This window comes from Festucalex cinctus, chromosome 6 (genome assembly GCF_051991245.1).
Source record: "Festucalex cinctus isolate MCC-2025b chromosome 6, RoL_Fcin_1.0, whole genome shotgun sequence".
NCBI classification, from domain to species: domain Eukaryota; kingdom Metazoa; phylum Chordata; class Actinopteri; order Syngnathiformes; family Syngnathidae; genus Festucalex; species Festucalex cinctus.
In genome coordinates, this window is record NC_135416.1 from 12,799,705 (window position 1) to 12,824,936 (window position 25,232).

A 25,232-nucleotide genomic window follows, 5' to 3' on the forward strand; every position below is an offset into this window, starting at 1 on the left:
TTTCATCATGTAAGTGTGTACAGTTTGATCGACTTGACCTCTTGATTTGATTTTGTCTAACACGTTACATTGCACCTGTTCATCTACAGTAAATAATCTTAAGCCATTCAGCCATTAATTTTGTAAATGACAAATGTGGAAGCCTTGTCAAGGGTACTTGGTACTTGGGTGTGATTAAGGGAAGAAAAATGGTCGGGTTAGAGCATGTAATGCAGTATTCAGCAACAACACCTCCATTCTGACACTCAAGCAGTTTAGCAGTTATGCTGCTGCATTGCCTTTTTGGTTTCTACACAGCAAATTACATCAAATGTGTCAGTTTAAGTCAAAAACAAAAACAAATGAACAATATTATGTCATGCCGGAGGCATAATGTTCAAAAGAATTATTTTAATTAGCTTCCATCTCGCTGGTTCTGAATGCATGTTATTGTTAGGTTTGCTCTCTGCTGCCTCACTATTTGCAAGTGAGAGGTGTAGAAGGGCAAATCTATTTTATTTGTCACATAACATTCCTGATTGGATGAGGAGAGCTAATTTGTTGTGCAGTGCAACTCGTCCTTTTGGGTCAGACTCGGAACATTCTTTTACTTTGTATTTTTCTCACCGACATCTTCCATGACATTAGACATCAATATAAAAAGGTCCTCATTACTGATCATAAAAAAGCAGCAAATGGTAGTGGGGTCGTGAAAGGTATGCCAATGCACACTGTGGTGAACTCACATTTTTTTCCAAGCAAGAATAGAGTACATTCTATGAGCCAGCACTAGTCAAAACAGTGAACCATGAAAACTGATTAGTGTTGTGTTGGAATAAGAATAAAACAATAATTAATCAATGTAAAGCCTCTTTATCTCACTGAAGGTAGAAAATGTGGGGTTTCGTCATAAAAGATTGCAAAAACATGTTTGCAGTTTTACTTGTTGCAACTGTTTTCCCAAACTAACCCGTGGCAGAAGTTGTAGGCAGTCTCTGTAGCAGCTCATTCAGATTCAGGTAGCCTACAGTTTCTTCTCCCTGGCCATATAAGAATGTTGAACATCCATATCTAACAATATGGACTGTATGCAGACACACACCACTTCCACGAGATCCGTACTGGACTACAAATTTGTCATACGTGCTATAAATCAGCTAAATAATATTGGTAGTGCAATGTAATCATTAGGTCAACTCGGTTATTTAATTTATTTATGTTTATAATTTCATTTCTTGTGCACCAAGTTATTTTATTTGATTAATTTGCTACTGTGAACTAACATACCGAATTTTGTTTATTATATGAAAGTGTGTTTATTAAATGACAATAAATTGAAAACATTTTTTTCGTAATGTGCCTTAGCTTATTTAAAAAAAGGTTGGGAGATCTGCGAGGCTGCCATTTGTCACCTTATTCATTATTTGTATTATCTTTGGAGCCACGCCATTGGTCAATTTATTGTCCAATGGGGTGGCGTAAAAAATAAATAAATAATAAAGGCCATACGCTTCATCTTCCTTTGGCGCAGGCGCACTGATTTACTCACAGGAAGAGCCCTGTTGTCCCACAGAGGATATTAAATCTTCTTAAAAAAGGTACTTAAAAGAACATGATGTTATGATGTTCTGCGCTCTTCACAATCGACATACATGGAGCTTTCAACTTAATGTTGCACCCGACGTGTCTTTATTTGTAGAACCGCGCCAGCGCTGCTTTTCTAGATCCCTCTCACATTGTTGTGCTAACCGGCGAGAGCTAGCTACAATTAGCATTCTACCATACTGTTAAGCTAACGTCCGTCAGCTTTTGTTTCATTCGGGCTCCTCTCGAATTAAGTTCAGTTTGTCTTCGACGGTTGCCCCCACACGTAAATACTCTCCAAAGTACTTTTAAAAATGATAACCTTAACCTTACAACTCAGTCTCTTAAACGTTGTGTTTATGTAATTAATTTGATGTTCTCATCCTCTTGAGACTCCAACAAACATTGTGGTCATTTCATTAGGTACACCGGCATCTTCTAATAATCAGAGGAGCCCCCCCCCCAAAAAAAATACTCAGCCTGCTTTGTGTTGTTTAGTTATGATCTTGTCATGTCATGTCATTTTAATGCACCTATTGTAGTTAAATATTGTACTTTGCCTCTTTTTGACCCCCTAAAATGTCAAACCCCTCAACACTGGCAATTGTTTTGAATATTGATAATTGATTTGGGTGCACAGTACAGATATGTACACATGAATGGATAATATTTATTTTATTATCCACTAGTGAAGGCAATAATTTGATAATGCTGTCCTGTGTTCAGCTCTTAGGAGCTCATCTCCAGGAGTAAAGCTGTATAAGCACCGGCTCGACCGGAACGAAGGAAGTGGTGCGTCGTACGGGGAGCTGCCAGTGGACATCGTCATGAGTTACAAGCCCATTGCTCCTGCGCCGTCTGGCTCCAACCACACGCCGCCTGGTTCGTTTTAACGCCGACTCTAACCCTTATGTTGTTTAGGGGACTTTGATACTTCATACATGTTCACTTTTTAAAATCATATGGCAATCATTATTAAAGCGAAATTTTGGTTGATTTCAAAATTCTACAACAGATCAAATGGAAATAATAGCGAATGAAACATCTACTTGGTTGTTGAATTTCACACATGACTGTCGAACGTTTGCGAGTGAGTTTGAAAGGCATGCCTGCGACCAATTTTGTGTGTTTTCCTGTCTGACTTTGTTGTACTTTCAGGCTCCTCCGTGCCCTCGCCTTCCCTCCCGTCGTCGTCCAACTTCCGGCCCGCTTTCAGTGACTTTGGCCCACCCTCCATGGGCTTTGTTCAGGTATGCTAGAAGCATTCCGCGTATCCACGGTGAGTCACAGCAGTTGAATGGGAGACAGCAGCGCTTCTTTGTCGTTGCCTTAAAGTGAACAACATGCCTTTGTTCAGCATTTGTTACGTTCACATAATGGCGCAAACTATTTTTTGACGGGACGTCTTTATTTCTTTGCGTGTGTTGCATGCCCAACTTTGAGGTATGAGCAGCTTCAGATATGCCAACTGCCACTCAGGTGGGGGAAAAAAAAGGTGTTTGTGGATTTACGGAACAAATCAATAGCGTTATTAGTTAATGGTATGTGCTCACTCGATCACATTAAATTCCCAAGTCAAGATATCACTGTATGTACTACTTGTCATGTAAGCATGTATGAAATAGTTAACAATGGGACTACTGTGTGTTATTGATTTTTTTGATGCATCTCTCTCTGAAAAGCCCGTCAAAGTCAGTCAAGGATCCACCTACAGCGAACTTCTGTCAGTCATCGAGGAAATGAGTCGCGAGATCCGACCCACGTACGCTGGAAGCAAAAGTGCTATGGAGAGACTAAAGAGAGGTATTAAACATTACTAAGTTTCACGAAAGCATTCCAGGCACGTTCTCCAAGTAGCAATTATTCACAACTCACTTTATGCAGATTTAAGATCGGTGACGGGTGCTACATGAGGACACCCAGATGGAGATTTAATTGTTGGAGTGAAAATAAAGTCACGCGTTTCTAGTCTGCACCTTGCATGGTACAGACATTTAACACCAAGCCTAATTCAGTGCAATTTGTTAAGCCACCTTGATATCTGATAAGTTTGACTTCCACATGAGGATAGTCAGTCTTTTTTTTTTTTTTTTTTAAGAAAATGAACATTCCATTATTCATGCTCAAATGTTTGATCCTTTCTAGGTATCATTCATGCGCGTGCACTGGTCAGGGAGTGTCTGGCAGAGACGGAAAGAAGCGCCCGTACATAACCTTTTCTCCCCCTGGCCCCTCTTCCTTTCCCATCATGTTTTAAACGTTTTTTTTTTTTTAAATCATTTCTGGTTGGCTTTTTACAGTTGCATTGTCTTTGTCATTCCACCAGGCCCTTCTCTTCAAAGTACAACCTTCATTTTCTATATTTGTCAGCTGGTATGTGGAGTTTTAATTAGTACAGCCGTGCATAAAATTCATATTAAACCATTTTATATTGGTCATCGCAGCCAGAAAGACCAAATGATGTCTTTAAGTTAAAACCAAAACTTGTCCTTAAGTTGTGACGTTATTTTTCCTTTTGTTGAGCATCATGAAGATTTGCTTTCCTGCATCGGTCCTATTTTATAGTCAACGTTCAACAAGAACTATGTACTGTACATCTCAAGTCAATTTGTTATTGTGGGAATTTTGTAAACCAAACTTTTGCAGTTGAGTATGTATATCTTAATTAAATGATACAAAATAAATATGTGCTTGTAATGTCTTTCTTTCTCATTGGACCAAGATGAATTTCATTGTTGGACCACACAGGAATGAATAAACATTTATTTGGATTACACAATATGTAGCTGCTTCAGTGACGTGACAAAAGTTAAACCCATCCACAGCTTCACATGAAAGTTGTTTTCAAAGTGACAAACTTTTTTTTTTTTTTTTTAACATGTGAAATAGGAACACAGAAGAAAACATCCAAGTGTGTTTTATGATTGTCAATATTTCCATCTGCCAGCCCATCTGCCCGAGACTAATGAGGGACAAAGGAGAGCTGTGTCTGAGTAAGATTCCCCAATTTAGCTGCGATTACAAGTGGATTATAACATTTAATACAAGAATGCAAGAGACTGCAGCAAAAAAAAAGCTTGTGTGGCACCTATTTACAAGCCAGCATTCAATGTGAACCAACCAAAGGGCGACTAAGACAGAGACTAAATGATGCTTGAGGCTTTGAGTTGCTACTAGCAGCGAGTCACTCAAAAGGGAGAAACAAAGCAGACTTTGGGAACATCGTGTGTCGCACAGATGACGAGTTAGTCTTGTGAGTGGCTCAAACTGAAACCACCAGCATGTGGTGTTTCCTATGCTTTCGCCTTGAAATTCATCGGCATCTCGTTGCACAACTCTTCAACTCTGAGGATAAAAGAGCAAAAAAAAAAAGCTGTAGAAAATACGACTGAGAAGGAAGGACGATGTGCAAATGTCAACTGACTGTGGTAGCAGTTGTCGGTGGCGAGTTGTAGTTGAAAAGGCCTTTGTAGCGCCCCTTTTCCTCCTTGTCCTTCGAGCGTATGCGCTCCTCCATGGCGTGCAGCTCCTTGGCGACCGACGGTCCGAGGGACGGGTCCAGCTCCAGCACCTTGGCGAAGTCTGCTCGGGCCTCCGTCTCGTTCCACACTGCAGCGTGGGCCTTCGCTCGCTTGTAGAAGGCCTTCACGTTGTCTGCCACGCAAGGATACCAACACGTCATTTAACATCATGTTACACAAATGGTAAGCTATCAAATTTAAACATCTTGACAATTAAGCACATAAATATTTTGGCATTTACATTTTTACAAACCAGTGTTAAAAAAGTTTACGATCACTTTGAAATGCTCTCAATTTTTTTTTTTTTTTGTTGTTGTTTAAATTTCTCCATTTGCGACTTTTTTTTCATTTTTATTTTTAAAATGACTAATTAATAAATCTTGTTTGGTCCAAAAGGAACTTGCATAATTAGAGTGTTTCAATGAAATGTATGTCTTAATATTTTTCACATGTTTATGAAACCTGTGATTGGCTTGCAAACAATTCAGGGAGTACCCCGCCTACTGGCCGAAGCCAGCTGGGATAGGCTCCAGCACCCCTGCGACCCGTGAGGAGCAAGCGGTTAAAAAAATGGATAGATGGATGTTTATTGAACATTTTCTCGTTTTGTAGCAAAAAAACCCCCAAATGATTGTCCTAATTGTGATTCCAATCATTACCAAATTAATTGCAATTTTTTTCATAATCGAGGAGCACTATGACTAATTAATATGATTTTTTTTTTTTAAACATGTAGCGTGCCAGATAAGTTCGGTCCATTTACCTTCTTTACCGTCCAAAATTTTGTTTTTCTTTTTAAACACAAGATGTCACCAGAGAGCCACCAAAGATGACAATAGCATTTTTAGGTTTCATTAGTGTTTACATGTAATGTGTCATATGTTTAAGTAAATGAGATACATACATGTATTTTACATTTGTCCAAAGACAACAGCTATAAAGTGTGTTTTATTATTATTATTATTATTTTTATTTTTATTTTTTTATTTTTTGCAAGTTTAGCATCAAGGAATCATCTCATCAACCACAGGAAGTCAACAATCACTTTTTCTAGGTTTGGACATGTGACGTTGCACATAACAAGAGACAAAATCTACAATTTGATGTAAGGTAGTACATTATTGGTAACTCCTGAGGTGCCAAAGGGTTAAACCTTTAACAATACCAGTCCTTTCTCATTATCTGTATGTTCCGCAAACTCCAAATCCCTGCTGCCCAAATGCTGAACAGCAGGAATTTGGAGTTTGCGGAACATACAGATAATGTCTGGATAATGACTGGTATTATTAAAGGGTTAACCCATTGGCACCTCTGGAGTTAAAGGGTTAATTTAAGACTTGAAATTAGAAATGACATCTGACAATCCCCCAAAAGCTCGGTGTGTTTCATTCCATTTGCATTAACACAGCAAAACTGCTTGAAAAAGGATGCAAGTTGCCCAATGTGCTTTCATTCCCCTCATGTCAGATCATATGATTAACGTCTAGCCTGAAGCACAGGCTGTAATCGAATAAATAATGAGCCTTACTCTCGTATTTGAATGTGAGCGACGAGCAGTGTTCAATGACTTCGTAGTAGTGGCCTTGGAGTAGCTTGCACTGGCAGTAGTTGAGGAGAAGAGGTGTGATCATGTGGTCCAGCTTGATCCAGGCTTGGTCTCCTGGCTGCTCCTAAAATGAAAAAGACAAGGAGGTGTCAGAGACACTTGGGAAGGCGTCTGATAGGGAACAGGCGGGAGATGGAACTCCCTGACCTTCATCTGCAGATTTTTCAGGCAGGCGATGCCGTTGTAGTATTTGTCGGTGGCTTCCTGTATGCGGCCTTGCTTGAAGAGCGCGTTGCCCTCTTCGTGGATGTGAGGCACGAAGGCCAGCTTCTCCTCGTCCGTCATGGCCCACACGTCCAGCTGGAAGGAGCCCGGAGGGAGAACCTGCAAGCACGCTGGAGCTCAGTGGCAGACAATTACTGTTTACTGAAAATGACATCACAGTGTTGAAGGGCTGAGGTAACGACCAACACCTGTGTTCTGAATTTGGTCATGTGACATCACAAGCTGAAACAGGCCCAATAACCACAACTTTTCTTTTGTTACTTTTTAGATGAAGATGCTATCCCAAATGTGTCCGAACTCACTAATGTTAAAGCTACAGTGTTGACTAAATAATTTTTGTTTAATTTTTGTTGACGAAATTAACACTAGAGCTCACACACCTCCGTCAGTTCAATGGTGAAGACAAGCGGCTGTGGGTTAGCCTGAAGGTGGTCCAGATCTTTGTGGCCCAGCGAGTGGTGGGAGTGGATTTGAGCGATACCACAGCAATGCCTCTGGCCTTCTAGGGGGTCTTTCCCGATGCTGATGTTCCTCAGCGACTGGGATACCAGCGGGTAGAGTGCGGTGTGCTGAGAACAAAAATAGACCACAACAGATATGACCATGTACAACACCTGGCATCCTATTGAAGGAGCTCGCTCACTTTGGCGTCACATGTGAATTCGGCAATTTCTCCTTGTCTCATAGTGATGATCACTCGTTCCCACACAGCCAGTTTAAATTTCTTGCCCAGGATGAGCTCCATTGGTTTGCTGCAGCCCCCCATGTTCCTGGAATCGTCCAGCACTGTGCCATCACACAGGCTGGTGCGGTAGTGGAAGACCACCTGGAAGAACACTAAGTGGGTTAATTAGGTGCTAAATAACAACACGGTTGAAACACAGTATTACAGCGCATCCTCATTTATTTAAATATAATACATTATGGCTTTTCATGGTGCCATTCCGCTCAGAAACTGAAATTATACAAATCCATTATACATATTGGAAAATACTTTTCTCAAGGACAATTTCTAAATATAACCTAAAAATCATTTTGATTATTTCATATATAACACTGCAACACGTTTTTGCCCCCCATAAATATCACGATTAAAGAAAACATTTCAAAATGAAATAGTTCACTCTAGTGAGTAGTCTAATCAAAAAACGAGTTTCACTTTTTTTTTTTTTTTTTAAATATAACTACATCAATATAACATTGTCCACTATAATCTAATTTATTCATCTTCTAAAGTAAAACTCAAAATTCTACACAAGGCCGACATACTGTCTGCGGTCCATCATGGCCAATCACAACTATGGAAAATTGATTGCCACTGTACACCGACCAATCAGCGGTCATAAACACAAGCCAAACCTGTCCCGCCCATATCCGTCCATCCGATGAAAAAAAACATGGAACATAAAAAAGGGGAGAAAAGAATGCCTACTGGACTAACGTTTTTAAACCATGAAGCGATTAACAACCAAAGTTCTTCGGTGTCCGTTGGCGGTGGTTCTTGAATAAAGATATGTATTTAAGTAGCATAAATGAAATAATCACAACGTGTTAGCCAAGATATGACAGCAGATAGGACAAGTTAGCATGAGCGAACGCGCTTCGTCTCGTTTGTCAAGCAATCCTAAAGCCCAAAATTATACATAGTTTCCCCACAGCTTAGATCGGTTTTACCTTTGTTCCATCGGGGAAGGTCGAAAGTTGTCCTTTACCCGGGCTAACCAATTTTTTACTGATCCCTTCTTCGAGAAGCCTTCGTGCCTCTTCCTCCATCCTTGGCCAAGTAGCAACTAACGACAAAAAACGATGTTTACCGAAGAGAGACGATTCTAGTTTGTCACGTTTTGGCCGAGCAGTGCCCTCTACAGGTAGGCGGTATTGCAGCCCGAAGCGCGTTGAGTTGAGCTCGATAACCAATACAGCCAATACAAGTTGTACTTCCTGTTTAAAGGATTTAATGTAAATATAATAAGTCAACATTATCTGTATAACACTTAAGCCAGATCAGATGTGCTAACCACTGCTTCGGCATGCTGCCCTGCATTCTAAGTAAAGTATGAATAGAGATTACATTTTCCAAATGTTTTATTGTAATTTCACAGTCAGTATTCACATATTATTAAAAAAAAAAAAAAACTTTACATATATGTCCATAGAAGTATGCAGGTCAGATCGTGTAGTGGAAAAAGCCAAGGAAGTGAAAGATTGAATTGTCAGTGGTCATCGTAACAACAAGAACAACAACACAATACATAACATCAGTATGTTGCCAATGTATTGACAACAGCACAAAAGTAAAAGTGGTTCATGTGGTGTTTGGTAAAACCTTATTTTTCAAAATAAGGCAGGTAGAACAACTTGAAGCCTCTTCTTCCGCGGACAGCACAGCTGATGTATATCACATGATACACTGGAGAGAGTTCATACAATAGTAATGTTGTTATTCACGTAACACTTTCTGGAATGTCAAAAAAAAAAAAAAGTTGTGAATGAGACTCCTGCACAAGGGGATTACTTTACCTCCAGGGATGAAGAGCAGGAATCCAGGCACAAAGAAGATAGCACTTGAAACGCCTATGAGAAAACAAAGAATATTAAACTACGTTTGGTTCCAGGTTTTCCTGGGGTTCTAGTATTATGTATTCACATTTGTGAAATATTGTAAAAGTTCCAGGGATGTTTGCTGTTGTTTTAACGTAAAACAACAATGGGCTACAATATAAATGTTTGGGTGGAATTAATGTGCCAGGAACAAAAAGCCATCGGTAACATTTTCAAAAAAAAATAAAAAATAATAATCACTCCCAAGTAAAAGTGAGTTTGCTTGTGCTTTGTCACAACAGCACCACCTAGTGTTGGAAGAGGTACAATGCAGATGAGACTGCTTTTCACTCTGACCAGTTTATTGATTAATTTATTTACTTTGCTAAGTTTGCTTTGCTTTACTTACTGTACATCAAACAACACTTGATGTTTTAATAATAAAAGTATCGTCTAGTCATTGATTACAACCCATCAAATTTGTCTGGTAGGTTTTGAATTTCTTTCAGCGGTCATGTGAATAAATCACCAACAAATTGCCAAGCATTTTGTTCTCAAGAAAAAGTCAACAGGGATTCATGTGGACTAAATATAATTGCACTTTGAAAGTTGTACAGATAACTATCGGAAACACTGATGATGAAAAGTGTTTTCATCTTGCCAAACCAGCAGTTTTTAAATAAACACATAGAGGATGTGTAATCTCTTGTGGGTAATGTAAAGAAACATTGTGTGTTGGTGTGTGTGTTTTGTCAGAGGAAGTTCTGCCTCCTTTGAGGCAAACAATACAGTTTCTATATTTAAAAACAAAACAAAAAAACACTATTCCTTCCAAACAGATATTTACTTTTCTTACCTGCATTTGGATTCAGCTGTATGACAATGCCAGTGAAAATAAGAGCTACAAAGAGAGAGTATTTTGTAGGTTAAAAGTTTTGTTTTTATAACAGTTTCTCTGAGTTTTTGATTTACAGTATTTATTTATAGAGTGACGGTCCGGCTCAAATGGAAACGGGTTGTATTTGGTCCACGTGCTGTCGGTTCTGCATCAAACTTACCAACTCCAGTGAACAGGAGAAGGAAGGAAGCAAGGACAACTCTTCTGTTTTTCTTCACTAGCGGATGAGACACCCACCTGCCCAACAAATTCATGTACAGTGAGGGACCAACTTGAGTTTACCGCGTGTGCGAGTGTGTCGAAGGGTTACGATCGATCTCACCCGCAACAACGTGCTGAAAGTTGTGTGACGGAACTCAGGGTGCTGAATGACCACTGAGAGCTGCAGTAAGACAGAGTGGCGGGGTCACTGGGAAAAGAGCAGAGTCAAAGATACACAGTCACGTAAAATAAATACATAAATAAATAAATAATTGGACCAACCTGATTTTAAAGAAGTTGTTAAAAGAGGAATTGCCATTATTGGCAAGTGGGTCTTCATTTTCCAAATTCTAGAATAGAACAGAAAATGATAAAGGAGGTATGTTTCGTCCAAGAAAAAAACAAAACAAACAGATGCATGCAGGTGATTCTTACTTGATACTTGAGGTTACTGTGCTCAGGTGAGGCAAGCAAAATGGGCGATGGATGAGTCTGAGATTTGGAGAAAGTCAGAGGTCCGAACGTGAGCTCTGCTTCTCTTTCCTTGTCACGAGAATTCCATCCCTCAGCGTCCACGCCAGACACAGACCCCTCTTCATCGTCGTCCAGCACGAAGGCGTCGTCGATATTGAACTGTGTTGCCATGGTGATTGCCTCTTAGGTGTTAATGGCTTGTGGTTTGAGGTTCACTGTAGATGTGAGGAAATAAGAACACATGTCATCAAAACTAGCATGTACAGTATAGCAGAGAAAACATTTTTAATAAAGCATTTTTAAATTAAAATTGTTGAACTAAAATGTCATAGTACAAAAGCAAATATAAGTTACTCATTATTTTGTTTGTGATCTAGTAGTGTACAGTTAACGTTACTTATGAAAAGGGAGGGGAAAAACACATGTAATTTCTTTGTGTTAGAGTAAACAGGAAGGCTAAGCTGCTCTGATCTCAGCCTTTGTTTCCGCTAGTCGATCAGATGACCAAGAAGAAAACTTACTATCTTCAAGCAGTCTTTTCTTCGTAGAGGTTCAGCTGGTCCCACAACTGGTTTGGCACAAGGCTCACATATCTCCTCAATTGCTAGTAACAGCAACGGAAACTGTTTATAACGAGATGCTAAGATTTTTGGGAGCGACAAACACGTTCCCAACTTTCGACTCTCGCTCTTTCCAGTTTTTTTTTCCTCCCAACTCTCAGCCGGGTATCGATTGCACATGCCTGATTACGCCATTGGTGGAGGTCCGGGAGTGCGCTCAATCGAGCCCCGACTTATCGATGGGGCTACTCGTCTCGTTGACGACAAGGTAAACCCCTGGAATTTTATATTTTCTTATATATATTTTCTAATAATATTTTAAAAGTACAAGACGTCACCAAAGCTGTTGGGTTTTAGCGCTAAAATAAAATGACGCTGTAGTTAAAAAAAGAAGAAGAAGAAGAAGAAAAAAAGGGCTAAGTGATGGTTTATCCTTAGACAATGAATACGGAACATAAATCAAACGGCTCTTCCTAATTTGATGCTAAACAAAAATGCCATTAAAAAAACACACCAATATATGTGAAATGTCCGTTCTTCATTTGCCTTTACAATTGAAGAGCATATCATCTGCTTCTGATTTTACCTGAAAGACAAGATACATTTTTTTTTTTTTTCTAAGCGTTGAGTGTTCAGCCGGACTTTATTTTCTTCTATGGTTTAGAAGACTTACTTGAAGCGCTATTAATGTGCGATGTCTACCATCTAGTGGTGAACAATATTATTACAACTTACAACTGGTCGGGTACTGCAGAGGAAACATTTACTTTATTCTTAACAAGACCCCCTTATGGGCCTTTTTACACAACTTGAAACTCAACCTCTTCTGCGTTGATGTGGATGAGCTGTGTTGTTGCACAAAAATGTTACAGATCTTTCAAAATGCACTATTTATATATATTGTATTTATTTATTTTAATGTTGAAGAGGCCTTTTACATCATGTATTGCATGCATTTTAACACTACAGTATGACATTCCTGCTGCACCCATGGTGGTAGGAGCAACTTGCGTAGGAATTAATTAAAAGCTGGTAGTCAAGTGCATGAATTAAATAAAGCATTCCATTAAAACACGTATTCAGTTTAATTTCTAGTATGTCCTTAGCTCCCCCCAATAGTTTTGTACAAAAACGTATTATGCACTGAAAATGCACCAAGGTCTAAGAGCCACTCATCTACTCACTAGCACAAATGTGTTTGGCTTCAAAGTGGTGCTATAAAAACTAATGGCGTATTCAGGGAAAAAAAAAAAAAAGCACGCAAGAGGGTTAGCATGTGCAACAAACAAGAAGCTTCAAAGCAACAACGATGCATTTGGTACAAGTTGCTTTTACTTGAGTGGGGTAGAAAGGTCACAGGAATGAGAAGAAAGGAGGTCAACAGCTGTGGATCATCGTGGGTGAGAAAAAGAGACTGAGGCCATTTGGGTGTTTTCGTGGATTGACAAGTGTGAGGTTTGTTTGTGTCCCAACTTCCCAAGTAGAGGTCCTTTTTAGAACTATAACAAAAACATTTTTCAAAAAGACTATAAATTATTAAATGGTTTGTATTTGAAAACTGAAAAGATTCCACCACTTATTCAGTTCATCTGTTTTTTTTTCTTTAATAGAAAATGCATGAATGCTTATTTGAGGTTGCTTCTGGAGCTGCTCAATATGTAAAATGCCTTGAGATAAGTTCTGTGGTAAACTGGTGCTACATACTGTAAATATAATTGACTTGACATATTGACCTCGCTCACTGGCTATTTTAATGTTGCAATTTTCTCCTGTCTCCTCCGCGTTCACATCTAGACGAGACATCCAGTCATTATAATTAGCCGTTGGCTGCTGCTCGATTTGGAGGTCAGAGCGACACAACATTGACAACTTCCGATCAAGTACGTCTGCTAGGCCATACTTTTCCCACCGCTCATGAGGAAAACCAAACTGGATTAAAATGTGAAATAAATGAATTTGTGTTACTTTTAACATCTTGTGTGGAATCCAAAACTGACCTCAGCATGTCTTGATCATATCAAATTTTTGAGCTATAGAATCCCTGTATTTTTAAATATGAAATAAGAGTATGCAATAAAAACAAAGATGAAATAGTTACAAGGTTTGAAAGCATAAAAAATAGCATACAATGAAATAGAAATTACAACGGTATGCCCATGTTTACAAGGTTAAGATAAAAGCCAGTGCTAATGCTCTTAATTCTGTTTGCAGATATCGATGCACATCACTCACCACGCTGTCTCAATTGTGACTTCACAAACAAATTGTCAGGTAACTTGAGATGAGTCCAGTCATATAAGCAGCTCGTTGTACTGCAGTCTTACTACAGCTAATCAGTGGAATTTTGCTTATCTGGAGGGTAAAAAAAAACAAAAAACTGACAGCAATTTCGTAATCAGTATGCCAATTTTGAAAAAGAAAAGAAAAAAAAGTGGTATATATTGGAATTTTTTCACAACTCCCTCTAAACAATATGATAATTAGTTTTCTCCATAAAACTGTGCATTTCCCTCCTCAATTTTCATTTTTTTTAATTCTTGAGAAATTACAGTTAGTATAGAAAGAAAATCTAACAAATATCAAATATATATAACAATTAAAAGGCACATTTTATTTCATATTTAATATGCTGAAAAAAAAACAGTGATGTGTCTAATTAAAAAAAGAGTAAAGGATGAACAAATCATCAGTGTTATATAATAAACATAACACAAATGACTTATTCTAGCCAATGTAAGAGCAGATTGAAAAACAAAACGTGGTATTAAACATCCCTGAAGGTAGAATCTGTGAAACTCCTCTTGTACAGGTGTTATGCTGTCACCCTCGAGTGCACTTCAGAAGTAAATAATGTGATTCCAGCATAAGTAATTACATTTTCTCCCATAATGAAACCCCAGGAGAAGGAAAAACAAGCACTGAAACGACTTGAGTTTATTTGGAGAAGTAGTGACACAACATGACCACATGATGCCAGTCACACTGTGATGGTGATAGTGAATAAACAGACTTCTAGCCCCACCCACTTTTTCTTTGCATTACTACCGCTCAGAGCCTTTAGGAAAGCAAGTGTCAAACGCAAAAATAATATACAAACATTTTGAATGACAGCCGGCTCGCTGAATGGCGGGATGGATGACATGAAGCGTCAACACATCAGCACGCTCCACTTGTACAAGCTGATGATTATTGCTAAGCATGCAGCTACATTGCAGATCAAATGTAAGCAAAGCATGCAAGAGGGGTGGAGACGCTGACAAAAGTCGATCACAATCGTTTCCGTTTGGTTTGATTATTCACTGCTGTCACACTGAGGGAGTTTTTGATGCATAGAGAAAAGAAAACAAGGATCCAACATGTTGGATTGAGATTTTTGTCAAAGCCATTCAAGGACTGTTTTCATAGTCATGTTCAAAGCATTTTTTTTCCTCTGTTGCCAACAATAAGACATTCACAAGGTTGACGAAGGACCCGATGGATCGATTGTACTGAAACCTCCCGCAGGCCTCTGACTATGAGCGTGCTTTGGAAGACCACCGCCTGGTTAGAGCTGTGGTGATAAATGACAGGCTCGAAGGCCGCCCCAAATGCACAGACACGTTGTCAGCAAGCAGAGATTCACTACTTTGCTTTTGTTTACACCTTTCATGTTTTTTTTCTTCTCCAGGCCCACTTTGCGTATGAAAATAAACCTGATATTCAGTAGTACTATAAAAAGAACTGATCACAGAAATGGTCATTAAGTCCTTATTGTGAGTGTCCAAGGACACGTTGTATTAAGATGCATTAGAGGAATTGTAAGCAACGCTCTTCCCATAAATCAAGTGACAGCGCCCATTCGCGAATAGATAAATTACTACATGATATTGGCCTGCAGGAAATAAAAGTTGCATCATTTATTGATTGATATTGTACACTTGAAGTAACAATGAGAAGCTCACCTCTCAAACATCAATCTTGGAGTGTGCACAAAGGCGTAAACACTCGCTGGACACTTCATTAGGCACACAATCAAATGAGAGCCAAACAAGAGCCGAATCAAAACTGCTGCTCAGCTTATATGGATTTGGGGAAATATTACAAACAACTCTGAGTGTGATGCAATCACTAAAAAACAAGTCAAGTCATTATATTTCTGGCAGTATCACTCAAAAGAAAAAAAAGAGCATTTTTTTTCTTGTATTGGATCTCATTAGATTGTGCAGGTGTCCTAAAAATTGTTCTGCGACTGTGAGCCGATGAGATGACACGTGACTGACAGTTTGTCAGTCAGCCTTCCATCCAGGAATGAATACACACTGCAACCACTGGGTGCAGCAGAGGGTTCCTCTGCTGTGTGCTGCGTTCTTGTCCTTACGTTCCCCCGTATTCTTTTGTCTCACACACACACACACACACACACACGCATACACACAGACTGTGCTTCTTGAAGTTCAGTTGTGATATTCGAAACGGGGCACGATGTGAAAAGAGATGCTGCAAAGACAGAAAATCGAGGCACTGAAAATTCTCACTGCCTGCGTCAGACACACGCATGCACACACATAGATTACAGTCACAAAGACAACGAAAGACGAATCGTTCAAAACACGGACATGTTAAAGGAACAAATCCACCAAATGGATCCTTTTGTGCTTTGTATCTTGAAGTAACGACGCTGCGTTACTATACAAGCCAGCATAGCGATGGCGTATTAACGCTGTGGGCCTGATTTACTTCAGATTTGCGTGTGCGAAAGGGCCACAAAATTGCCATACAGTTCACTTTGCACGTTCTGGGAGGTGTATATGCAACAGATGGCTTGAGCAAGCACAATGTAACCTGAGACGAATTGAGATGGCTGATTTTGCGTCTTTGATTAGCACCTCTGAGAGGCGGGTGCAAACGAGAACGCAAAGCTGCACCAGCGTAACGCAGGCAGGAGAAAATTTTCACTCATGTACACGTTATTTTTTCAATGAAATTATCCCATCATATGTTTTCCGCAATGCAATTTTGAAACAGAAATGAGAGGAGTCAATCACAAGAAGGAGTCATGCCATATGACATCTCAGGGCAGATTTCAGGAGTGCTGGCTCAAGTTACGCGTAACTGTTTATCCGATTGCCACACACTCAGTCAGGTTGAGTTAGCTCAAACAAAACATGGCTTTTATTATCAAAATTGGACTTCAATCTGTGGCTGGATCGTATTGATCGGATCCACAAAATAAGATATTACAGCAAAAACAAGCTGAACCCCCCCCCAGAATGACTACCAATGTTCAGACTTTTTTCCATTAATGTCAAAGAAGAAGACATGTAAACATTACATATTATAGTTTATCAGCATTGTGTAAAATTTTTTCGATGTTATTATTTTTTACAATGCATTTCACTGAGCGTCAAATTTTGCTGTAATTTTCACTATGGCATGGGTCACATGGGTGTAAACACACAAGCTGTTTCAATAGATATATTTCTCCATCTTTTGATAAATTTTCCGATTGAGTATTGTGTTTTTCAAACTCGCTGCTCGCCCCCCAAATTCCTGATTTAGATAAGTTATCTAAATCAACATATTGCTACATCTTATGATCGGATCACTGATCAGCTATTGTTTTTTTTTCTTTTTCTTTAAACTTGCTGATTGGCCCCTAAAATCCTGATCGTGTAAAGCCTCATCAAAATGTTTGATTTATTTTCTGTAGCCCAGTCATACCTGTTTGTTTTTCTTCCACTGACACTTCCAATACCATCACTTCAAACTTCACTTTGAGCTTGCAGGGCTCTACAAAATGTTTCATGGTGAAAACCATCTACACAAACTAAATCTCAAAACGCTCTATTGAATATACCACTCCTACACCAAAAGTGTGTAGCTATCTGTTAGCATTAGCACACACAATTTAGCGCCTCTTATTTGTGATCTTAGTAAATCAGGCCCAAAGTGTCACGTACCGCTGTTGCTGGCCTCGTTCACGGAGTGAATTCTAATCATCTCTTCATTAGTTGTACATTTGAACAAGGACATTAGAGCGACTTCCACAAGGTCTAAATGACAACATTGTGTAACTTCCCTTTTGTTAACACTTATGAGGGCAATTTGGTTGACCTTAAAAAAATAAACACCACACCTTTTGAACATCACTGATGTCGGAATGAAGATCATTTACAAATCATCACTGCTGTTGGCATTAAATGATGGATTTCATCTTGGTCACTATTACATGATTATTATTGCAGTTGTATTCTTTTCTTTTTATCTTTCAGCGGGGATGCGCGTGTGTTTACTGCGTGCGTTTTAGTCCGTTTTGTCGCCGCTCGGTGCTCCTTGCTGTGTGAGCGTATGCCAGTACTCCACTTTTTTCCCTTTGTTTTTGAGACACTCGAACCAGTGTCTGAGTCTCTGTCCGCTCGCGTTGATGCCCAGCTCCACGCCACCTGGAAGCACAGGCCGCAAGCAAGGACGTGAATTGGACGACGGCCGAGCCCGGGCCGGATTGAAGGATGTTTGGCTCGGGAATGAGGAGAATAGGCAAAGCTATTGAGCATGATGGGTGGGAGGTGACAAACAAATATGCAGGAATTGAGCCAGGTGATGGAGCAACAGACTGCAAGAGAGGCATTTGCGACTGTACCGTGGGTTATGATACAGCCTTTCCCCTGGCTGCCATCGCACAGTTAAAGGAGCATGAAATGTCATAAAATAGTATTACGGCGAGGTTGCCTTTTAACGCTGCTGTACAAAAAAATGACAGCCGCAAGCAAGCGAGCACGCTTTTGTTGATGTGACTCGTAACGGCTCACAAATGAACTCGGCCTGCAACGATGCTGCTGGGAGCTTTTCGTTTCCTGCTTCCACTTTCTACGACCAAAAAAAACACTCCCACCGACTCCAAACAGAGGTCGACAGATGTTCCCTGAGCCCGAGGGCCGCTCGGGACAACCCGGCCGTCACTCTGACGCGCGATGGCAAAGTTCAGTTTGACGCCCAGGTAGGAGAGGAGCAGGTGCACGAAACCCCCCGTGCTCCAAATGTTTACTCCCTCGGCTCCGGCAGCAGCAACTTCAAGGGCGGCGAGAGTCAGCAAAACAGCTGGGTAATCATCTCTCTCTTAATTGAGTCATTAATCAATCATTGATTGGATTACAGGCAGCACCTTGTGTGGTTAAGCATGTCTGCCTCACAGTTCTAATGTTTTGGGTTTGAATCTTGATTCTATTGGCGTATAAGGTACCACTGTATATTATGGAGGACCAAATCTGGCAAAATTCAAAATAATTAAATGACTAAATAAAAGAATAAATGACTAAAAGTGAAAATAAAGACATATAAAATATATAATTCGAAAATTATATCCCAAAAAATAAATATAAATGGAAACAAAAAGAAAATATATATATATCTATACATAAATCAATACATTGGTATTTAATTTCTGTAATTATATTTTTTATATCCATTTTTATTGTCACTTTTAGTCATTTATTTATGTAGTCATGTATTTAGTTATTTAGTCATTTATTTTTAATTTTGGCAGTTTTGGTCCACACTGCCAAGTTGAAATGTTATTCAAATGAGGGGGCGGTCCTGAGCGTGTCTTGGGTTGGACTCCAGCGTTGCAAACTGCCTGTCATTGGTCGAGTGAGCAGTTCGGCGAACAAGGAAGTTTTCGCGGCTTGCAATGGAAAGCTTCAGCAATGGACGACTATCTTGTCCACTGTCACCTCGACTTGTTGTCTAGCAACTCAAGTCGCAGGCAGTTTGCAACGGCGGAGTCCAACCCAAGACATGCTAAGGACCGCCTCCTCATTTGAATAACAATTCGACTTTGGCAGTATGGACCAAAACTGCCAAAATTAAAAATAAATACATGACTAAATCAATTAATAAATAAACAAATACATGACTAAATACATAAATAAATGACTAAATAAATACATAAACAAATAACCAATTAAATAAATAAATAAAATATATTTTTAAATTATTATTTTTTTTTTCTATCCATTTTTATTTTCACTTTTAGTCAATTATTTCTTTTGAATTTTGGCAGTTTTGGTCCTCCATATTATATGCCTGTCCACAGTGATTTTGCAGTGCAAAAATACATCGTTCACCCTCGTTCATTTGAGAAAGTCATTTTGGCCAATTTTCTGTGGAAAATATCTTCCTGTGGACAAAATCCCTAAGAACATGCTTGGATGAGTATGAAATGGAAGAATTTAGGGGGCCTTAACCTCAACACCATCAACCACCTTTGGGATGAACGAGATCAGATTCCGAGCCAGCAGCTTCTAACCTCACAACTGTTCTTTTAATGGATGAGCTCACGTCCAACATCTTGTCGAAAGTGTTCCCAGAAGAAGAAAAGCTGTACTCGCTGCAACAGCAAGATCAAGTCCATATTTTATTCTCGGGTCACATCTAAAGTGAATCACTGAACTTCAGATTAGGTGCTTGTAACTTTTCAAAAGACGCAAATGTGGCAGGTAAGCTTACTTGAAACAGCCTCGCCTCTCTTGCCTAGTTAATTATTAACACATTATTGAAGATGTAACTATTTTGGGATGAAACTGTCATCTTTACAGCTCACCATTCTTGATGGGGTTCATGATGACGGTGAAGATGATGATGAAGGTGATGATTATGATGGTTTTCTGCAGGAGCTTCAAGCATCTCAATCACATTTGCCTGACATGACATACAGTATCGGATCGCTCAAGAAAAAACAAAACAAAACAAAACCAAACAAAACAAAACCAAACCAAACCAAACCAAACCAAACCAAACCAAACCAAACCAAACCAAACCAGCATCTGCAGGTTTTCCTATGTTACAGCCGCTGCGTTAGCTTGGACTCCCAAGGAGCCCTCAGACTTTTAATCTGAGGGTCCAGGTTTCAAGTGCCTGTTCAGGCAATTATTTATTTCTGAGGTAGGCTCAGATCTTCATGTGAATGGTAGCAAAACAGTACAAAAGGCTGATGAAAGGAGATAACAATCCATAATATTTTAGTCTTTAAACAATCCTAATTGTCATACAAGTGTAAAAAACATTGCTAACCACATGTAAATATTAAGAAGCTTGAAGTAACTAATTTTAATGATGAAGTCTTAATGCAAAGATCCTTTGGAACAAAACATCTTACCTGTTACACAAGTGTTAAAAAAAAAAAACAACTTAACCACTGTCAACATATATAAAAAAACACTCTACATTTAACTTGAATAACAATTGATGTACGTAATTTTTTTTAAAGGTTGTTTTGGCCTGACATATTCAATCTTTAATATTGTCATGGCAAAACGTAACATTTGGAATGCACATTTTTCATTAAAATAATTATTACATTTGGGAACTTCATACAGTCACAGCCCTTGTTTTGTTTTTATTCTGATGTACTGTTATCAATTTTTAAGCTCGATAACACTTTGTCAACAGCACAGTGCGTGCAATGTACGGTACCGTAATACTTTATTTAGCTGCCTCACAGACTCAAATTAGTAACTAGTAGTGACTAGTTCCAGCTTGTAAATGCGAAGCCATCCTTCCTGCATTGTTAGTTTTCAAAACGTGACATATGTGACATCACTCCACAGTCAAGAATGTTAATTGTGAAGCTGAAACTTTTGTTCTTCTTTCTATTGCATTCCATGTTATACAGATGTTTGCTATGTGTCTTAATCTAGAATTGGGCTCTCCTCTTGTATCATATAATTTTGTAATGATTACTTTTGTTCTACATACACACGTGAGGGAAAACTGTGATTGAAAAATGCGTTGTTATTCAAGTGCTTTCAAATGTGACTCACTGCTGCACTCAAGGGGCACTTAATGGCACTAACACTTGGCAGTGAGTGTCAATGAGATCCCTGTATTCTCCTTGCCATCATATATTATGCAGGAATTAATTGTGACTTTGTCAAGTACCTGTAGCCATTTAAGTAAAGCGTCACTGGCATCACTGGATTTAGCCACTATTACCAGTTATTGCTGTCAGTCAACTACCCACCAGGCTTCTTCATCAACACATTCCAGTTTCCTTCCCAGTATTATCTTTCTCCCGCCGCCAATTAACCTAAATGGCCGACTTCTATCGCTAAACGTGCAATGATGACGGTCCCTGGAACGTTTGTTATCTATAGGGCCGTTAGACTGACGGTGTTTTGTCCCAGCGGGGATAATAACTCACTGGGTTATTTCAACAGCGAGTCCCTCCCACAAACCAGAGCGCTGCCCAAAGCTCTGATCTGAACACCTCGAGCTCACTAGGCGGGTCATCTTTTTTCCTTGTACCATCCTCCTGCCTTCCGATCACGACTGAATCCCCAATGTGCTTTAATTCATGGGATGGACACACCAGGCTATTCTAAAGCTCTTTAGTGGGAGGGATTCTGTAAGCATGAATGCATGAACACTGCAGAGCCCAAAAAAAAAACCCCAAAAAAACCCAACAATTTCTTAAGCCTCTTATTTCCTTTATATGTTCAATCCCTCTTTTGCTAGATCAATCACACTCCTCATGCATCATAATTAACTCTCGGCTCCCAGCACTTTTTATGTATCTTTTTTTAAATGTATCTTTTACCCTTGCTCTCTTCCACCACCCACGCTCGGCCTGGTTTGATATTCGTTCAAATTTGTGTCGTTTTCATTCACTCTTGCGCAGCTATCTTTCTAATTGCTACATTCTCCTATCTCTTGTCTCCTTATCTTCAACATAAACTTCATTGCCGAAAGAATTCGCTCACCTGCCTTGACTCGCATATAAATTTAAGTGACATCCCATTCTTAATCTAATGGAGTTAACACATTTTTATTGTTTGGTTATTGACTCAGCATGAGACTGCATTGTTTTAGTGTTGTATGGTGTCTGCTGGATCTGTGTTGTTTGTTATTGTATGACTGATTTTTATTCCATGTGCAGTACTTTGTTTACAGTGATGGTTGTTTTAAAGCGCTTTATAAATAAAGTTGAGTTGAGTTGAACTCGACTGGCCTGCATAGTCCATACTTTAACCTTATAGAATACCTTTGGGATGAATTAGAAAGGCGCTTGAGAGCTACAACTTCTCTTCCAACATCAGTTTGATTTCATAAATGGCCTACTGGAAGAAGTGGAAAACCTTTCCAGAAGAGCTGAAGCTGTTATGGTGCCAACGGATGGACCGACATTGTATTAACCCTACGGTTTAGCAATGGGATGTCACCTCAATTCTTAAGTGAGTCAAGACAAGTGATCAAATATTTTGGGCAAAATCTTGTAGTTTGCCAGTTTACCTATGAAGTCGTTGCTCATTCCCAAGTCATAGTCCCACACTGAGATCTCAAGGGTTTTCTTAGCCAGCAAGTCCAGAGTCACCTCATAGGAAAACTCCTGCACACAAGCACATTTTTTGTACATTAGTTTGATCACGCATAGCAGATCGAACTTGCTCGTTTCATGTTCTTTGGAGGGGGGTGTATGAGCAATCGTGAAAAAGGTTGCAGCGTGCTTTTATTTCTCTATCTGAAGATTTGTAACAAAACACCACCAATACTTGGTATCAAATCTCTTGCTTGCAAGAACTGCATCAAGCCTGTGATCCACTGACAACCTCACATTTATGATTCTTCTTTTGTTTGCTTTTCCAGGATTTCACTGTGGCCTGATTTGGGGGTTACAGGAAATTGAACGTTTTAGACTGGCTGAGTCAATCTAAGCCCTACAGACCAGTACTTTAACCTGCTAAAGACTCAAGTAATCCTCAAAACAAACAACTGAAAGAGGCTGCAGTGCAAATGTGGGACAACACAAGAAAGGAAATAGGCTAAAGGTCGGTAATGCATGGATCACAGGCCGAAGCTTGTTGTTTACAGCATAAATTCTATGATTGGCCTCACTGCTCTAACACATGCACGGATGTGTACCTCATTGAATTCAGGGTTGAGAGTCTTTTTCTTCACTGACGTTTTGTACTTGGACTTCTTCCCCATGTCTGGCTGCAAGATGCTTAGAGGACAAGAAGAAAGATTGTCAAACCTTTAATACATTACTATAAGTAGCACAAATTAGTGCTAGCACAAATTAGTGCTATTTAAATCTTTTCACCTATTAGTGAACACAATAATCACACATTGTTAGTGACCCAGTGGGCTAGTAAACAGGGCTTGAGTAGGGGCTCCTCAACCATGGATGAACATACTGCATTTGCTACCGCCTCCGCCACCAATAGCCACTGTGCCACAATTGAGCTTCGCATGAATCATCTTTGCATACTTTAATAAATAAACCTCTCACAGATGCCTGCTATCTTCCCGAGAGAGAAAAAAAAACAGATGGTAGCTTGTAACGACCTTGACTAACACCACCACGTGTCATAGTAAACATCTTTACCACAGCACACTAAAGCCTGAACAGGAATACAACAAACGTACATTTACTTTCAACTTTTGGATGAAAGCGCTGCTGAATGTGGTGCAGAATTCTGAAGGAGCTTTAGAAAAACAAGTTTTCACAGTCTGAAAACTGAATTTAAACTTCCAGCCACTATATGAGGAAATGTCATCCCTACACAGATCAAGGGAATTGAAAAGATGACCATTTTAGTTATAGGGCATTTTTTATTTTTTTTTATCACCAGTCCACAGAGGGTGATTTTGGCCTTTAATTAGGTGGTGTGGTAGGTAGCGTCTGTCAATTTTGGAAAAGGCCAGGCATGTACTTTCTCCTCATATTTCTAGTGTGCAGAAAGCAGCAAGATGACTGACCTTCATCTTTACATCTCAAACTTCAATCAGGTGAACTTTCACGGCGCAATCAAACAATTTTTGTGGAACTAAATGGTCCGTTTGTGCTCCCGAAATCTATTGTAGCCGCGCGTTTCTGGAATGGAAGTTATTAATCCATCCACTTTTTATCTCTTGCCCCTATTTGACAATAAACCTTGCAGAATGGAACCAAATTGAGACAGAAAGTTTACAAATGACTCTTTTGAAGATAATTGTGACCTCGAAGTCCTTTGGACAAAGAAACACAAGTGACAGCAGACCACAGCGAGATCTTAATCATGCCAAGGTTGGAGGAATATATACGCTCCAATAAAGATGCACCAGACGGGTTGCCGGAGGGCGGTGGGAGTCATCTGTGTAAATTCTGAGTCAAGATTTTCAGGTGGTGGGGTATCTCCCTACCCTCCCACTAGTGACTGACAGCTGATGCATCGCACAGACTTGAGGCTGTCACTGCGGTACCGGAATCAGCGAAGGTGGTGCAAAAAATGTGATTCACCATATGCTTGTGTCAGCAATGAAAAGGAAAGCGGGTATCAGAAACAATTTCCTTCTCAATCCTTCTGCTTGATGAGCGAGAGGCAGCCTAATCAAATAAGCAATTGAAAGGAAGCACAGTATGCTATAAGTTCCCTCAATACAACTAAACTGTCCGTTCAAATGACAAACTTTGTTTACAAGAAAGAATGTGAAAAAGTCTATTTGAGGAAGGCAGACAAAGACCGGCAGCAATTGAGCTGGTAAGGCAGAAGCCTGCAGGAGGAGGCACCGGGGGGGTGTTACGCCGACCTGTGCCAAATCCCATTTTGCATAGGCTCCAATGCAGCACAGATGGGGGAATTCCAATTTCCAGTTTTCCAAAACAAATGAATGCAATATTGACAATA

General features: G+C 39.6%; 4 protein-coding genes across 11 annotated transcripts in view; 1 reads left to right on the plus strand and 3 right to left on the minus strand.

The window, feature by feature from the left end:
- The first annotated feature begins 1,495 nt into the window (after window positions 1–1,495).
- cdk2ap2 (cyclin dependent kinase 2 associated protein 2) lies at window positions 1,496–4,249 on the plus strand. The gene is made up of 5 exons (XM_077523235.1): window positions 1,496–1,577; window positions 2,290–2,445; window positions 2,722–2,813; window positions 3,246–3,366; window positions 3,709–4,249. The coding sequence occupies exons 2-5, from the start codon at window positions 2,391–2,393 to the stop codon at window positions 3,774–3,776; spliced, it is 336 nt and encodes a 111-aa protein (XP_077379361.1). The 5' UTR covers window positions 1,496–1,577; window positions 2,290–2,390; the 3' UTR covers window positions 3,777–4,249.
- Window positions 4,250–4,290: 41 nt separating this feature from the next.
- Window positions 4,291–8,755, minus strand: aip (aryl hydrocarbon receptor interacting protein). Its single transcript, XM_077523226.1, has 7 exons — window positions 8,590–8,755; window positions 7,559–7,741; window positions 7,296–7,484; window positions 6,838–7,014; window positions 6,613–6,754; window positions 4,988–5,217; window positions 4,291–4,908 (listed from the first exon to the last, which is right to left on the minus strand). Exons 1-7 carry the CDS (start codon window positions 8,686–8,688, stop codon window positions 4,903–4,905), a joined length of 1,026 nt encoding a protein of 341 aa, XP_077379352.1. The 5' UTR covers window positions 8,689–8,755; the 3' UTR covers window positions 4,291–4,902.
- A 227-nt stretch (window positions 8,756–8,982) lies between these two features.
- tmem134 (transmembrane protein 134) lies at window positions 8,983–12,836 on the minus strand. 5 transcript variants are annotated; one of them, XM_077523232.1, is made up of 9 exons: window positions 12,176–12,836; window positions 11,551–11,633; window positions 10,991–11,244; window positions 10,838–10,905; window positions 10,677–10,763; window positions 10,515–10,591; window positions 10,313–10,357; window positions 9,436–9,489; window positions 8,983–9,325 (listed from the first exon to the last, which is right to left on the minus strand). In XM_077523232.1, the coding sequence occupies exons 3-9, from the start codon at window positions 11,198–11,200 to the stop codon at window positions 9,243–9,245; spliced, it is 624 nt and encodes a 207-aa protein (XP_077379358.1). In that variant the 5' UTR covers window positions 11,201–11,244; window positions 11,551–11,633; window positions 12,176–12,836; the 3' UTR covers window positions 8,983–9,242. The 5 variants fall into 5 exon arrangements, with proteins under 5 accessions (XP_077379358.1, XP_077379357.1, XP_077379359.1 ...); XM_077523231.1 differs by having other exon boundaries at window positions 12,104–12,194; XM_077523233.1 differs by lacking the exon at window positions 11,551–11,633 and having other exon boundaries at window positions 12,104–12,230.
- A 1,669-nt stretch (window positions 12,837–14,505) lies between these two features.
- doc2g (double C2-like domains, gamma) overlaps window positions 14,506–25,232 on the minus strand; it is a 75,509-nt gene continuing 64,782 nt past the window's right edge. For all 4 annotated transcript variants that reach the window (XM_077523223.1, XM_077523224.1, XM_077523222.1 and 1 more), the window contains 3 exons: window positions 23,485–23,566; window positions 22,855–22,951; window positions 14,506–18,011 (listed from right to left, as the gene is read on the minus strand). In XM_077523223.1, the coding sequence (XP_077379349.1) occupies window positions 17,872–18,011; window positions 22,855–22,951; window positions 23,485–23,566 (319 nt within the window). In that variant the 3' untranslated portion in view covers window positions 14,506–17,871. The remainder of the gene's footprint in view (window positions 18,012–22,854; window positions 22,952–23,484; window positions 23,567–25,232) is intronic.